This window comes from Sarcophilus harrisii, chromosome 3, assembly GCF_902635505.1.
Source record: "Sarcophilus harrisii chromosome 3, mSarHar1.11, whole genome shotgun sequence".
In the NCBI taxonomy this organism is placed as follows: domain Eukaryota; kingdom Metazoa; phylum Chordata; class Mammalia; order Dasyuromorphia; family Dasyuridae; genus Sarcophilus; species Sarcophilus harrisii.
Genome location: NC_045428.1, coordinates 72,519,333 through 72,535,509, shown reverse-complemented (window position 1 = coordinate 72,535,509; position 16,177 = coordinate 72,519,333). Strand labels below are relative to the sequence as shown.

General features: G+C 34.2%; 1 protein-coding gene across 1 annotated transcript in view; it reads left to right on the top strand.

The window, feature by feature from the left end:
- CPS1 (carbamoyl-phosphate synthase 1) overlaps positions 1–16,177 on the top strand; it is a 150,439-nt gene that overhangs the window by 33,042 nt on the left and 101,220 nt on the right. The window contains exons 7-9 of the mRNA XM_003765961.4: positions 9,061–9,150; positions 10,733–10,861; positions 11,658–11,764. Coding sequence (XP_003766009.1) covers positions 9,061–9,150; positions 10,733–10,861; positions 11,658–11,764 — 326 coding nt within the window. The remainder of the gene's footprint in view (positions 1–9,060; positions 9,151–10,732; positions 10,862–11,657; positions 11,765–16,177) is intronic.

Below are 16,177 nucleotides of genomic sequence, written 5' to 3'. Positions count from 1 at the left end.
TACTAAAGACACCTATTTTGATGGAGCACCTGGGCAGTTAAGTGTTACCAATAATGCATAGAGTGCTGGAGTCGGGAGATATCTTCCTGGATTCAAATGTGGCTTCAGATATTTATTTATTAGCTAAGATATTGGACAATTCACTTAACTCTGTTTGTCCCAGTTTTCTCATCTATAAAATGAACTGGAGAACAAAATAGAAAACCACTCCAATAGTTTTGCCAAGAAAACTCCTAGTGGAGTCACCAAGAGAAGGACAAAATGACCATACAACAACAATAACAATAAGATTGAAGAAGGATTAGCTGTTTTTTTCCCTATCATTTAACCTTTTATTTTCTAGATATGAATATATGAATTCATAGCTACGCTATGAATGTAGCATCTTTTTGGCTTACTTTTTGGGGAGGTTACTGGAGGACTCTGGCCAGTGAAATAGAGACTGTAGATTCAAAAGGAATTTGGGATTCTGACCCTCTGGTGATGAAGGAATTTTATTGTCCAAATTCCTTTGTGTTCATGAATTCATTAATTAACCTATAATTTTTACATATGAAATTTAGAAGGGAATGAGTAATACTTAAGGGATTTAAGAAAAAAGATCACTTGGAGTGAAATCTCTATGGCTTTAAGAAGCAGACCAAATTTAGATGCCTAGAATTACTGATATATGTTTAATCATTTAGTCTCTTTTAAAGAACAACAGTCCTGTAAAATTTTAAATGACCATTTCTACTCCATCCTTCAGATAGCTGCCAAAAAACCTGACTATATCATTCCTTGCCTCAAAAATCTTTTGTAGCTCCTTCTTATCGGAAGTTGGCTTTTACAATCTGTCTCCATTTTACCCTTCCAGCTGTATTTTACATTACTCCTATTCATGCACTTTAGGTTACATCCAAAATCCAGCTCTAGTTCTCTCAATTTGATATCTCCCTCTATTGTGTATATATGTACAAGGCCTCTCTTCCAGCCTCTGTGCCTGGAATACACACTTTTCTCATCCCTAACTCTTAAAATCTTTATGTTTCTTCAAAATTTTCAGGAACCCATTCCTTCAAGAAGCCTTGCTCTTCCTCTCAATGAATTTTGCCTGCATATTTATTTTATCTCTTTAGTCATTAGTAGAATATAAGATTCTTGAGGACAGAAATGATTTTATTTTTAATTTTTGTTTTTATATTCCGAGCAAGTAGTTCATAGCAGGAACTTAATAATTATTTTTGGAATTGGATAGTATCCTTTAAATAAAGAGTAATATTAGAAGGAAGCCAATCATTTGGAAAAAATCATGATATCTCATTATTCTTTTGTTAACTGGAATGGGTTATTCTACTGACCTTTTAAAATTAGATTCATTTATAGAATTTGATGAGGTGCTTATGTGAATCAATGCCATTTCAGAAAGTAAACTTTGGACATATTAGATTAGCTTCATTAAATTGAGTTTCTGACTATCAGATTTGTCTTTGAAGAGCACAGACTATTTGAGGGCCTTAGAAAGGGGAAGAAAAAGTCATTGGAAAACTAACATGTTGCAGTGGAAAAAACACTGGATTTGGTGATAGAAGGCCTAAATTTGAATCCTGATCATGTCACTCACTGTGTAACCCCAAGAAAATCACTAAGCCTTTTTGGACTTCAGAAATGAAGTTATTAGAGACTATTTGACTACCTGGCCTTTGAGGTACTGGTCTATTCCTATGTGATCTTGTAAGTTCAATCAGATATTCATTTCACCAGAATATTTTTAAAAGGAAATTAATTTTGAGGATTTTTTTCTGTAAAAATAAAGAAGCCCATTGAAATTTATCTAGAGCTAAGTCTTTAGAGACCCTGTCTCCTCAGGGGTCTGCTTTTTACATATTACATATACCATTCTTTGTTCCCTTTTAATGCTGAACTATCTTAAGTCAAACATAAAGAGATTCCATTTCTGTCCTGGGTCAATCACAGAGTTTTTTTTTGTTTTTGTTTTTGTTTTTGTTTTATATGAAAATCTTGGCCTCTGGCTACTGCTTTTCTTATGGCTACCATTTCTAATTGAATGTGTGTGTAATAAAGTGACTATGGGATGATACACAAATGCAGGTTTCATTCTATTTATTGTTTCCTTCAGGCCTTGGGTTTTTTGCTAATTATCTTTAATTATTTTTAATTTTCAAATTTTCAATGTTTTTATTTAAAACATAAATACAAAATAAGAAAAAAACAAAATACAAAAAGACAGAAAAATAAAGCAAAATAAAACAAAATAAAGAAACATTGTTATGTGCCAAGCAAAACATTGGGGAGGATTAAAAATATGTAACAATAAATTTCCATTTCAAGAAAGCATATATAATAATAGAAGACATTCTATTCATAACTGCTCATTTTTTCTTTGCTTCCTTGTAGGTTTTCTTTTGTTCTCTGCTTTGTTCCCTTCTTTCCCCCCCTTTTCTCCCCACCTCTTTACTTCCCTCAATATGGCTATTGTTAAGCATGGAAATATTTATATGTTCTTTGAGTTTCAAAAACTTTAATCCAACCTTTGAGCCTGAGTTTCTTAGAGAATTTTGGGCAGGATAATCTCAAAGGACCATTAAAATTCTACTATGACAATGACTCCACGATTCAGTTCATGAGCTTGGCAAATTTGCACCAAATGGGGCCATGTTCTCTGGGAGAACTAGTAGGGACACTCCAATTTTTTGGTTGACTTTGATTATTTTCTCATTTCCAAGGACTTACCCTGAGTGCTGGGGACAAATTCTCTCCCTCTCTCCTTGTCCTTTCTTCTTTTTTCCTTTCTTTCTCTTCTTTATTGCATGTAAGTCAATCCTTTTTAACACCTAGCTCCCAAATTGATCATTAGTAGTTGGAGTGAGTGGAAGAGAAGAGCTCCTATTTCCTTTTCTGGGCCCATTTCAAGACCTGATAATGTCTAATTTATTTTAATTTTAACATTGCAGACAGTATACCTTCTCCCATCTTCAATATAAAAGCCTTATGACCTTGGGTCTTAGTTTTCTTGCCTGTAAAAGTGGGTTGGTAAAGAGAAGATACTCTCTAAGGTCCCTTCTATCTGTGGCTTTGTGATCCTATGATCTTAATAATCATTTGAAGTGATATTATCATAGATAATGAATTACAATAACATTTTTTATGAGAATAGCTATACAGAAATATAAATGAACATGTCTCAAATTGTAGGAATCTGAATTTATTAATATTTAAATTTATTAATTTTCTTTCTTAAAGTTTTAAGCTTCTCTGTTCCAAAACTCAAAATGTATGATGAAATAGAGGCTTTTGTGTGTCACAAAATCATTCTGATTTTGCATTGAATCTCATGCTCCCTACCTAACTTAGACAGCAGTTCCTCCCTAAAGTCTTTAGAAAGAATATTTTCCCCCTCAGTGGTAAGCATTCACCTGCGAAATGATTTAGTTTGTCACCTAGCACCAACTAGAATTACTATGGAGAGCAACATCTCATCAGGAAGGTTCCAGCTTATAAAATATTTGGGTGCACTGGGGGCTTTTTCCAAGGAGATTATTACCAAAGTAAAAATAGTCCAATTAGTTTCATAGCAGCCCAGAAGGAACCCAAATTGGAGAGAGAGATAGTTAGTGCTTTGTAATCTCTCTGAGCCTTGTCTTGTCACAAAGGAGCAGAGAACCGCTTTGCCTTGGGGATGAGGAATGCAACCATCCCAGTCTCCTGACTACTGATGACTAAAGACAAGTAATTTTAGTATACAGAAGAATTCTGCTGAGTTAAGAAGACAAGTTGTTGAGGCAAACATGTTGCTGTAATAGAGTTAGCAACCTCTCGACCATTCTAGATTATGTACCTCCCATTTTGACTGCCTGATAACATCATGAGAAAAAACTATGATGCAATTTCCAATCCAATTCCACAAATATCTTGAGCTCCTGTATAATATGGTTCTGTGCTGGGCCCTTCCTTAGTGTAAAAAAAGGGGAGCTTATAGTTTAATGGAAGGAAGGAGCATAAGGCATGTTTACAGATGAAGGTTATAGTGGGAAGAATGGATACAAGCATTGGAAGGATTGAGTCAGAATGTGATATGAATTTTGAGTAGGGAGATCACTTTCAGGACAAAAGATCAGAATAGTTTTTTGGAGGAAGTAGTGCCTGAACTAGGTTTCACAAAATGTATTTGATAGATATAGATGTGGAGAGAATATATACTAATTATGATAATGTGAATGTATGCAGGGAGGAGAGGGCACTATGACACTTAGAAACACTGATAACTGAGTAGAAAGGAGTCATTTAGTAGAGTTTTAAACGTCAGGCTAAGAAAAGTGTAAGGCAGAATGGTGCAATAAAAAGATCTCTGAAACCTTAATTCAAATGTTGACTTTACCACTTTGTGATTTTGTGTAGTCACTGAACCCCTCTGGGTCTCAGCTTCCTCATTTGTAAAATGGCATTTTTTTGACTAGGATTTGGTTGTACCATTGGTACTAACTTTCCAGATGAATGCATTGAATCATTGAATCATTATCAAAGGTTGCAAAGATCTTTTGAGAATATCCAAATTGACCATGATTTCCTTTATGTTTCCTTCTAGTTTTAAATTCATGATCCTTTACTTTTATCATCCTACAGGCAATAGAAAACTATAGAAGGTTTTAGAATTGGAAAGTTAAAAGTTAAATGCATTATTTAGAAAACTGGTAGCTATATTAAGAATGGAATCTAGAGCAGGTCCACTTGCTAATGCAATGACATTATATAATACACTTAACTTTTTTAAGATTCTGCTAGAACTAAATCTTTTTCCTCTGTGTTATTTCATTTGGTGATCTCATAAGCTCCCATGATTTCAGTTATTATTTCAATATAGATTACTCTCACATTTACTTGTTCAGCTCTCATCTCTTTCCTGACTTCTAGTCTTATATTTCCAAATACCTATTAGACATCTTATGCTTTCTTTTCAAACCTTTCTCTCTTACTAACTTTCCTTTTACTTTCAAGAGTACCACCAATCTCTCAGTCACATAAGCTCACATTCTAGATATCATCCTCAACGTCTTGCTCTCTCTCACCTTACTCAATCAATAGTTTAGTTCTGTTGTTTTCACCTTCATGACATCTCACTTATATACCCCCTTTTCTCTAACACTGTACACCACCTTGGTGCAGATCCTTGTCAACTCACATTTGGACTGTCTCATGTATTTCCAAATTCTAGTAAAAAACTTTTTAAACTGTAGGTTGTGACTCTAAAGGGGTTATGAAAAATTTGGCAACAGTAAAAATATTAAATATTTTGCCAAGATTTAAGTCTTCATGTAAAAGTGAAAAGCACATCCATTTCATTAATATATAAATTTCCTTTCATTTTAATAAATGTTAAAATTATATGTATATCAAAGAATTGTTTTAAAATAAATTTCCATGCATTTATTTGATTTGATTTAACTTATCAGTAAATGTTTGATTTGTAAACCTATTTTACATACCTATATGTATATATGTGTATACCTATGTATACCCATGTGTGAATAAAATTTCTCAGACAAAAAGGAGTCATGAGTAGAAAAAAGTTTAAGAAATCCTGTTCTAGAGCATACTCAACTCAGCTATCACATTGGTATTGCTAAGAGAAGATCTGACCATGTCATTCCCTTCCCTTCAATAAACTCCTGTGCTCCCTAAGATCAGATATAAAATCCTTGATTGCTTTTAAATCATTCATTACTTGGCTCCTTTCTCCTTTTCTTGTACCTTATTCTCAGTATATGCTGATCCATTGACTTTGTGGTATTCTGTCATTCCTCTCATAAGACACTTCATTTATTGAATGTGGGCCTTTTTCCTGGCTGCTGTCCAATCTGGAATGCTTACCTTCTTCATCTCTGCCTCCTAGTTTTGCTGAACCCCTTCAAGTCTCAACTAAAACCCATATTCTTTGAGAAGCCTTTTCTAATACTCTTCAATATTGAGATTCCCTTTGAGATTTCTTTTTATCTATCTATCTATCTATCTATCTATCTATCTATCTATCTATCTATCTATCTAGTTTGTACACAGTTATTTGCATATTGTTTCCTCCCAATTAGCCTGTGGGATCCTGGAAAGCAATGACTGTTTTCACCTTTGTTGTATCCTTAGCACAGTGATAGGCACATAGTAGATACTTAATAAATATTTGTTGATTGAATTACTGACCCTATGGTTCTAGCACAAACCAAATATGAAGAGATCCAGACATTACAAAGTGACAGTATGAGTAGAAAAAAATAGAAAAAAACACAGATTTGAGAGATGCTGTATTTGTAAAATAGAACACAGTTGATGATTGTCTATGGGGGAAATAGGTTATATATAAATTATATGTGGGGAGATGATGGAAGGGAAGAATCAAAGATGACTCATTTGATTTGAGTTTGGACTGTTGGAAGAATTCTAGGGCTTCAGACTTCAAATCTAAAACCTGCCACTAGGTGGCAATGTGATCCCTTTAGGTAATTGTGTAATCTTAATCCTTGGAGTTGTTTAATTTGAAAGATTCTGCAGGACCTCTTATGAACCGCTAAGCAGGAGTTTATATATTATATAAATATACATTTATACTATCCCTGAGAAGGGATGTCTGTCCTCTCTTTTCTATTAGGTTTTATTTCAGAAAAGTTGGAAGGAAAAATACTAACAGACTTCAAAGATTTGCAACTTGCTTGGTTTGAAGATTTCCCCCACTGACATAAATTCACAACTGCCTTATAATATCTACACTCTTTGAGGGTTATTGTGGCCAAAAAGAAAAAAAAGAAATAATCATTACTCTAAACCCAACTGAGAAGAGGCAGCATACTGAAGTATGGAGAGTCTCAATACCAATTGCATGTCTGTCACTATCTATGAGACTTGAGCAAGTCTCACCTTCCCTGGGTTTCAGATTCCTCATTTGTAAAATGAGCTAGTTAGTTTAGATGACCTTGAATGTCCCTTCTAGCACTAGATCTTTTGATCTGTGAAGAACTTCTGTGAATGGGCTCAGGAATAAACATGCCTCAGATAACACACACACAGCCTGTCATCAGTCTATACTTGTTTTCAAAAGCCTTTTCAGCTTTTATTCCCTTGACATAGTCTTTAAGATCTCAGGGCGACTTCTTGTCCACAGTGGAGCACTGGGTGAAGAACATAGTAGAGAAAAGGAAAGGCAATTTAAGACAGAAATCTTGATTTTTTGCTAAAGTGAATGTAATATTCTGATCTAATAATTCTTAGGGTATTATATTTAGAGCTGGAAGGGATCAAACCCTCACTTTATGGTTAAGGAAACTGAGGTCCAGAATGGAGAACTGACTTGGCCAGGATCATATAAGTAGTAAATAGCAGAGCTTAGGTTGAAACCTCTATTCTATGACTGAATACAGTGTTACTTCAACTGTGCTTTTACTGATGATACTTTGTGACTGAGTTATGGAATGCATCAGTATCTGAAGAATTAAAGCTGTAGCTCATCTAAAAGACAATAGGGAGGTATATAGGCACTAGGATGCTGCAACACATTATCAGCTTAAAATGTGTAGAAGTAGCATATAAGCACATATCATGAGAAAAATGACCAGACAAAGAAGTAAGAGAGCCAAGTGATAATTAGGTGATAGTATGCCTTCATGGTTCATTGGTGTTCATGAAATAGCAAGAGATTGAAACTGAGCTTGTTGGGGTGCTTCCCTCTTTCCTGACCACCTATGTCCTCCATTCCTCCTGCCTTACTGAAGTCTTAATGGGAGAATATGGATAAGAGTTTGAGATATGGGCTACTATAGATAGGTTTTGAAGTGTACCATTGGAGGGAGTATGCAGATTAATGGAATTATACATCTGATGTCATCTGGTCATTCCAGTTATATCTGACTCTTCATGATCCCATTTGGGATTTTCTTGACAAAGACGCTAGAATAGTTTTCCATTTCCTTCTCCAACTTATTTCATGGATGAGGAAACCGAGGCAAACACAGTTAAATAATTTTCCCAGAGTTACACAGATAATAAGCATCTGAGGCCAGATTTAGACTTAGGAACAAGAGTCTTTCTGACTTCAGGATTGGCACTCTATGCACTGTGCTATCCAGCTGCTCAAATTCTAGATCTACTAATGTACAATTAGTTATCCTAATATCTATGATTTCATATAAAATCTTAATTTAAAAAATTCCTCTAAAGGTAGAAAGATCTTTTTTAGCCATGTAGATTTCAGCTTTCATCTTGTCACACAACTAAAAGAGGGTTATCATATATAAAGTTCTGTAAAACTCTCAGGAATGCTATAAGAAGCTTAATGTTGAAGCTAATAATTAAATTGAAATGTTTCAATGCCCATTTTCTGCTTACATTTCTGCCATTTTGTGACTTTTTTGGGGGGGATGTTTGCAATCAGGTTGTTTTTCCCTAACTTTAAAGTAATTCTTAGAATTGACTTAATGACTATGATGTGCTTTGAGATCTCACTGTGAAATAAAACTTCTAAACACAGTTTTTCAAACATCCTAGGGGACTACTAGCTTACATCAGGCTAGTACTTGCATGCTGATTTTTTATACTAAGGAATCTTTGCATAGACTTATTACACAGGCACTCAGCTCTACCACATCCTATCTTTATTGCAAGCTGAGGATCAAGTGGTGTTTAAGGCATGATGTATCTATTACCGCATCTGTCTAGTGCTGAATCAGGCAATAATACTTGAAAATTCCATTGCCGCTAGCTGTTAATGAGGCAAAACATGGGAAAGATGGTCGTTAAGTATGGAAACAACCAATTTCTTAGGGATCATTGTTATTACTGTAATCAACAGTATATATAAAACAGCAAAGTACATTTTAAAAAATTTCATAAAAAAGATTCAGTCTGTGGCACTTGCTGAGCCTTTCTTGCAAATTGATTGTTAACTGCCAGTCACTCCCCAGTAGTTAGCACTCAATCTGCCACCAGCCTAAGTGCAAAACATTCCCAAATGTGTCTATGATATTGGTTTGTCATTCACAATAGGAACTTCCCTCTAACTCTCTTGATTTCAAAATGCAGGATGTCAAAGTGTATGGCAAAGGGAATCCTGTTAGAGTCGTTGCTGTAGACTGTGGGATAAAGCAGAATGTAATCCGTTTACTAGTGAAGGTAAGTTATTTTCTTCGCTGTAAGAATTTCTCACAATAGTTTTTTTGTGTGTGTGTGTTTTGATGCCTGGTTGAAGATATTCACAGAATTGTTGCCTTGGTTCTTTGGGGGATACTTCTGGGATGGTAGGTTTCCCTTGTCTATTTGGTTTACTAAGTGAAAAAAAACTTTTCAATTTAATCGTGCTGGATATAGAATAGAGAAAGTGATGGGAATTGAAGGTTGGGAAGGAATTTGAATCCCGACTCCTTTACTTATTCACTGTGTGAACTTGGGCAAGGCCCTTTCCTTCTTGGAGCCTCAATTTCCACATTTATAAAACAAGGGGATTATACTAGGTATGATCCTATAATCCCACCTATTAGATGTCTAAGAAATCCATAGCTCTTAGCATAGAAAAGCAGTTAAATACCATTTCTTCTTTGGTGGGAAGAGAATGAATGCTTTCTGTCCCAGTCCATGATGGTTTGGAATATGTCAGGTGAACACCAAGGACCTGGAGAAAGTCCTTGATTTCATTATATATGCTTTATTTTTGCATGCCCTGTCTATTGCTTTTCTGTGTCTTGAGATAGCGTAGGCTTAATAACAATACTTCACATTAATTTTTGACTTATCAAATTCAGGTAATTTTTGCAAATTCCTTTGAGGGTGATACTTTTTTTTCTTTTGAGGCATTTTATGGCTATTATTTTTCTTTGAAGAAGCAATTTATATTGAGAATAGGAGAATTTTCCCTTCTCCTTTCCTTTCTCAAGATTAGCATTGTCCAAAAGACTAAGTTCAAAGCATCTGAAATTATTGGCAGCCCATTATTGACCTTAGAATATATATAACATTGAATATGTGCTTTGTATCTATTTTGATGTAAAAGAATTTATATTTTCATATCCAAAATTAGCCTGAAAAAATTAATCATCATTTCATAGAAAATGTGGTTAGATGCTGGGGAAGAAAGGTAATTAACAGGCAATGAAGGAAAGGTACCCATATGGTAATGTAAGGAAGATCAGAGGTAGGCCTAAACTATAAACTATACAAAAAATAAATTACTCTTTTTTTTTTGTTAACCTCCTTTGATTTTGGATAATAACTATATCCTGTGTATACTATGATTTTAATTATGGAGCCTTTGCACACATACTACTTCTTAATTATGTAACAAAATGTATTATTTGCTTTGTAAAATCCAACTTGAATGTAGCATGTTTTCAGTTATCTAAATTACATAAAACTACATAAAATATAATGAATCTAGAAGAACTTTTTATTTGGCAAAACAAAGTTCCTTGTTATTTGAATCGTGGAATTGAATTTTTTTTTCAAGACAGTGAAAGGGTAATAATGATAATAAAAATTTAAAATAATTTAATTAAAAAATTAAGATTTGCAAAGCACATTCATGCCATTTGATTCTCACAACAATCTTGTGAGGTAGATGCTATTTTCATTCTTATTGTTCAAATAAGGAAACCGAGCCTGAGAAAGGACATGTTTGGGATCACATTACCATCTCATTTTTTTTTTAAAAAGGAAAATATATCAAACAACCTTTACTTGTTATTCATGTTGCTTTTTCTAGAGAGGAGTTGAAGTACATTTAGTTCCTTGGAATCATGATTTCACCAAGATGGAATATGATGGACTTTTAATTGCTGGAGGACCTGGAAACCCAGCTCTTGCACAGCCTTTAATTCAGAACGTCAAGAAGGTACAGAATGAATGAAATCTGTATGTAGGTTGGTAGATGGAGGGTCATAGGTGATGAGAGTGCCATGAAAAATTTCATTTAATTTGAGAAGGTTTTTAAAAAATTATTTGTTTCAATGTAAACTTTCCATGGGTTTCTTGGAGGCAGCAAAGATAATTTATTACATTGAGGAGTCAGAGAGTACCAGAGATAATAGAACCTGTTCCTCAGGCCAAAAAGCCTAAAAGGCTTTTTCATAGGATCAGGACAGATGATTCTCAATGTTCAAGTAACCAGTTTATATTTATCCTTTATAACTGCAGTGTTATACAAGATAATTCACATTCATGAAGATGACCTTATCCTGTAGAAAGCTGTGAGATTCTCTCAGAAACAGGACCAGAAATCTTATACTTAAAATAAGCAGTTAGTTTGCAAATTCAGGCCTTTAAGTCCTTTTTCTAGTGTTTTCATTTTTTCATTTTGGGAAATTAATTTTGGGAAAATTCCTATGGAGATGGTCATTTTACTTTTCTCATATCAGTGTAAGATCTTAGAGCATCATCCAAGAAGGATTAAAAATTATCCTTGGTTTAGTTTCAGTGTTCAATGTATTTATTGTCTTCTGAGTATTTGAAAATTGTCATTTATCAAGAGTATTCACTGTCCTTCAGTTAAACAGAAGTTTTACCCAATTAATTGAAGTGACATTTTACATAATTAAATACATCCTGTACTGATAGAGAAGAAAAGCGGAAGTATTAGTGCCCTTCTAAATTATCAATATATGGAATAAATAACATTCTTTCCTTTATAGATCTTGGAGAGTGATCGTAAAGAACCTGTGTTTGGAATCAGTACAGGAAATTTAATAACTGGATTAGCAGCTGGAGGCAAGACCTACAAAATGCCTATGGCCAACAGGTAGGCAAGAGCTGGCTCTAAACAAAAAAGGAACTAGGAACAATTTTTTCAGTTTTTTGGTTTAGTCATGTTTGTCACCAAGTCTTATAGATAACCAAGTAGGATATCCTCAGAAAGTTTGTTACACAATGCTTTGGGCATTGCACATAGATGATAATAAGGTTTCATGCTTTACTTTGTTAGAATGTCTAAGAAAACGTTTCCTCTATCTATTTCCCCTGAAATTAAACAAGTTGTTAATAGTTAGAGATAGTTGCATAGCCAGTAATTTTGCTTTCCAAAAAAGGAAGGGAATGGTGTAAAATGCATACACTAGTTTAATTTCATAAAAGTACTATCATCTAAAAATGACCAGATCAATCCTATCTAAGACTGTGAAATACTGAGACCTGGAAAGGTTACTGTCTTTCCCAGTCCTGTATTCTACAGACAAAAAACTTAAATCCCAGAAAGATAAAGTGATTTCTTCCAAGTCATGCAATTAATCATTCCAACAATCTGTCTATCAATCAACAAACATTTAATAAGTGTTTATTCTGTGCCAAATCTGAGACAAAAACATTATAGGGTAATGGAGAGCTGGCCTTGAAATTAGTAAGACCTAGGTCATATCTTACCTCTGACACACAGACTCTGAGCAAGTAAGCCACTTAGCCTTCTTAGTGCTCTAAACAACTTTCTTAAGACTATAAGTGCAGAGGTCATTTTTTTCCTTTTTTTCTTTCTTTCTTTCTTTATTTTTATAATAACTTTTTATTGACAGAACCCATGCCAGGGTAAGTTTTTTACAACATTATCCCTTGCACTCACTTCTGTTCCAATTTTTCCCTCCCACCTTCCACTCCCTCCCCTAGATGGCAAGCAGTCCTATATATGTTGAATATACCATAGTATATCCTAGATACAATATATGTGTGCAGAATCGAACAGTTCTCTTGTTGCACAGGGAGAATTGGATTCAGAAGGTAAAAATAACCCGGGAAGAAAAACAAAAATGCAAGCAGTTTACATTCATTTCCCAGTGTTCTTTCTTTGGGTGTAGCTGCTTCTGTCCATCATTGATCAATTGAAACTGAATTAGGTCTCTTTGTCAAAGAAATCCATTTCCATCAGAGTACATCTGCATACAGTATTGTTGTTGACGTATATAATGATTTCCTGGTTCTGCTCATTTCACTTAGCATCAGTTCATGTAAGTCTCTCCAAGCCTCTCTGTATTCATCCTGCTGGTCATTTCTTACAGAACAACAATATTCCATAACATTCATATACCACAATTTATCCAACCATTCTCCAATTGATGGACATCCATTCATTTTTCAGTTTCTAGCCACTACAAACAGGGCTGCCACAAACATTTTGGCACATACAGGTCCCTTTCCCTTCTTTAGTATCTCCTTGGGGTATAAGCCCAGTAGTAGCACTGCTGGATCAAAGAATATGCACACTTTGATAACTTTTTGGGCATCATTCCAGATTGCTCTCCAGAATGGTTGAATTCGCTCACAACTCCACCAACAATGTATCAGTGTCCCAGTCTTCCCACATCCCCTCCAAAATTCGTCATTATTTTTTCCTGTCATCTTAGTCAATCTGACAGGTGTGTAGTGGTATCTCAGAGTTGTCTTAATTTGCATTTCTCTGATTAATAATGATTTGGAACACTCTTTCATATGAGTGGTAATAGTTTCAATTTCATCATCTGAAAATTGTCTGTTCATATCCTTTGACCATTTGTCAATTGGAGAATGGCTTGGTTTCTTATAAATTAGAGTCAGTTCTCTATATATTTTGGAAATGAGGCCTTTATCAGAACCTTTAACTGTGAAGATGTTTTCCCAGTTTGTTGCTTCCCTTCTAATCTTGTTTGCATTAGTTTTGTTTGTACAGAAGCTTTTTAATTTGATATAATCAAAATTTTCTATTTTGTGATCAATAATGGGCTCTAGTTCATCTTTGGTCACAAATTTCTTCCTCCTCCACAAGTCTGAGAGGTAAACTATCCTATGTTCCTCCAATTTATTTATAATCTTGTTCTTTATGCCTAAATCATGGACCCATTTTGATCTTATCTTGGTACACGGTGTTAAGTGTGGGTCCATGCCTAATTTCTGCCATACTAATTTCCAGTTATCCCAGCAGTTTTTGTCAAATAATGAATTCTTATCCCAAAAGTTAGGATCTTTGGGTTTGTCAAACACTAGATTGCTATAGTTGACTATTCTGTCTTGTGAACCTAACCTGTTCCACTGATCAACTAATCTATTTCTTAGCCAATACCAAATGGTTTTGGTGACTGCTGCTTTATAATATAGTTTTAGATCAGGTACAGCTAGGCCACCTTCATTTGATTTTTTTTTCATTAATTCTTTTGAGATTCTCGACCTTTTATTATTCCATATGAATTTTGTTGTTATTTTTTCTAGATCATTAAAATATTTTCTTGGAAGTCTGATTGGTATAGCACTAAATAAATAGATTAGTTTAGGGAGTATTGTCATCTTTATTATATTCGCTCAGCCTATCCAGGAGCACTTAATATTTTTCCAATTATTTAAATCTGACTTTATTTGTGTGGAAAGTTTTTTGTAATTTTGCTCATATAATTCCTGACTTTCCTTTGGTAGATAGATTCCCAAATATTTTATGCTGTCGACAGTTATTTTGAATGGAATTTCTCTTTGTATCTCTTGCTGTTGGATTTTGTTGGTGATGTATAAAAATGCTGAGGATTTATGGGGATTTATTTTATAACCTGCAACTTTGCTAAAATTATGAATTATTTCTAATAGCTTTTTAGTAGAATCTCTGGGGTTCTCTAAGTATACCATCATATCATCTGCAAAGAGTGATAGTTTGGTTTCCTCATTACCTACTCTAATTCCTTTAATCTCTTTCTCGACTCTTATTGCTGAGGCTAGTGTTTCTAATACAATATTGAATAATAATGGTGATAGTGGGCAACCTTGCTTCACTCCAGATCTTACTGGGAAAGGTTCCAGTTTTTCCCCATTGCATATGATGCTTAATGATAGTTTTAAATATATGCTCCTGACTATTTTAAGAAAAAGTCCATTTATTCCTATACTCTCAAGTGTTTTTTATTAGGAATGGATGTTGGATTTTATCAAATGCTTTTTCTGCATCTATTGAGATGATCATATGTTTTTTGTTAGTTTGGTTATTGATATAGTCAATTATGCTAATAGTTTTCCTAATATTAGACGCCCTGCATTCCTGGTATAAATCCTACTTGGTCATAGTGTATTATCCTGGGGATGATTTTCTGTAATCTTTTTGCTAATATTTTATTTAAGATTTTAGCATCGATATTCATTAAGGAGATTGGTCTATAATTTTCTTTCTCTGTTTTCAGCCTACCTGATTTAGGTATCAATACCATGTCTGTGTCATAAAAGGAGTTTGGTAGGACTCCTTCAATCCCTATTTTTTCAAATAGTTTATATAGCACTGGAGTTAATTGTTCTTTAAATGTTTGGTAGAATTCACATGTAAATCCTTCTGGTCCTGGGGATTTTTTCTTAGGGAGTTGGTTAAGAGCTTGTTCTATTTCTTTTTCTAAGATGGGACTGTTTAGGATATTTACTTCTTCCTCTGTTAATCTGGGCAAGCTATATTTTTGAAGGTATTCTTCCATTTCATTTAAGTTGTCTAATTTATTGCCATAAAGTTGGGCAAAGTAATTCCTAATTATTGCTCTAATTTCCTCTTCATTAGTGGTGAGTTCTCTCTTTTCATTTTTAAGACTGACAATTTGATTTTCCTCTTTCCTTTTTTTAAATCAGATTTACTAAGGGTTTGTCGATTTTGTTGGTTTTTTCATAGAACCAACTCTTAGTTTTATTAATTAATTCAATAGTTTTTTTACTTTCAATTTTATTGATCTTGCAGAGGTCATTTTTGTGTTTTTATCTTTTTTTCACGACTATCACTCAGCATGGTACCTTTCCTTATATATTAATAGAGAAAATGACAGTATTGGGACTCCACTTAGGTCTTCTGAGCCTTTTCCTCAATGAACCTGTTTCCTCACATGTAAAGTGAACACATAATATGTGCATAATATATGGTAGTAACAGTAATTAATAGTACTTATAGCATAGTAACAGTAAGGAATAATGACAACAATGATATTATTGTTGTTATTATTAATGCTAGTCCTATGATATTCTTTGAAAAATTTGCTTTGAATTTAGGATATTGATCTAAGGTCCTTTCCAGTTCTAAATCTATGAAAATAAATTCTCTGCTTCCTTCCTCCCTCCCTTTTTTCTTCCCTTTCTTACCCTCTCCTTCCTTCCCTCCCTTCCTCCTTCCCTCCTTTCCTTCCTCTTTCCTTCCTTCCTTCCCTCCTCCCTTCCTTCCTTCCTTCCTTCCTTCCTTCCCTCCTCC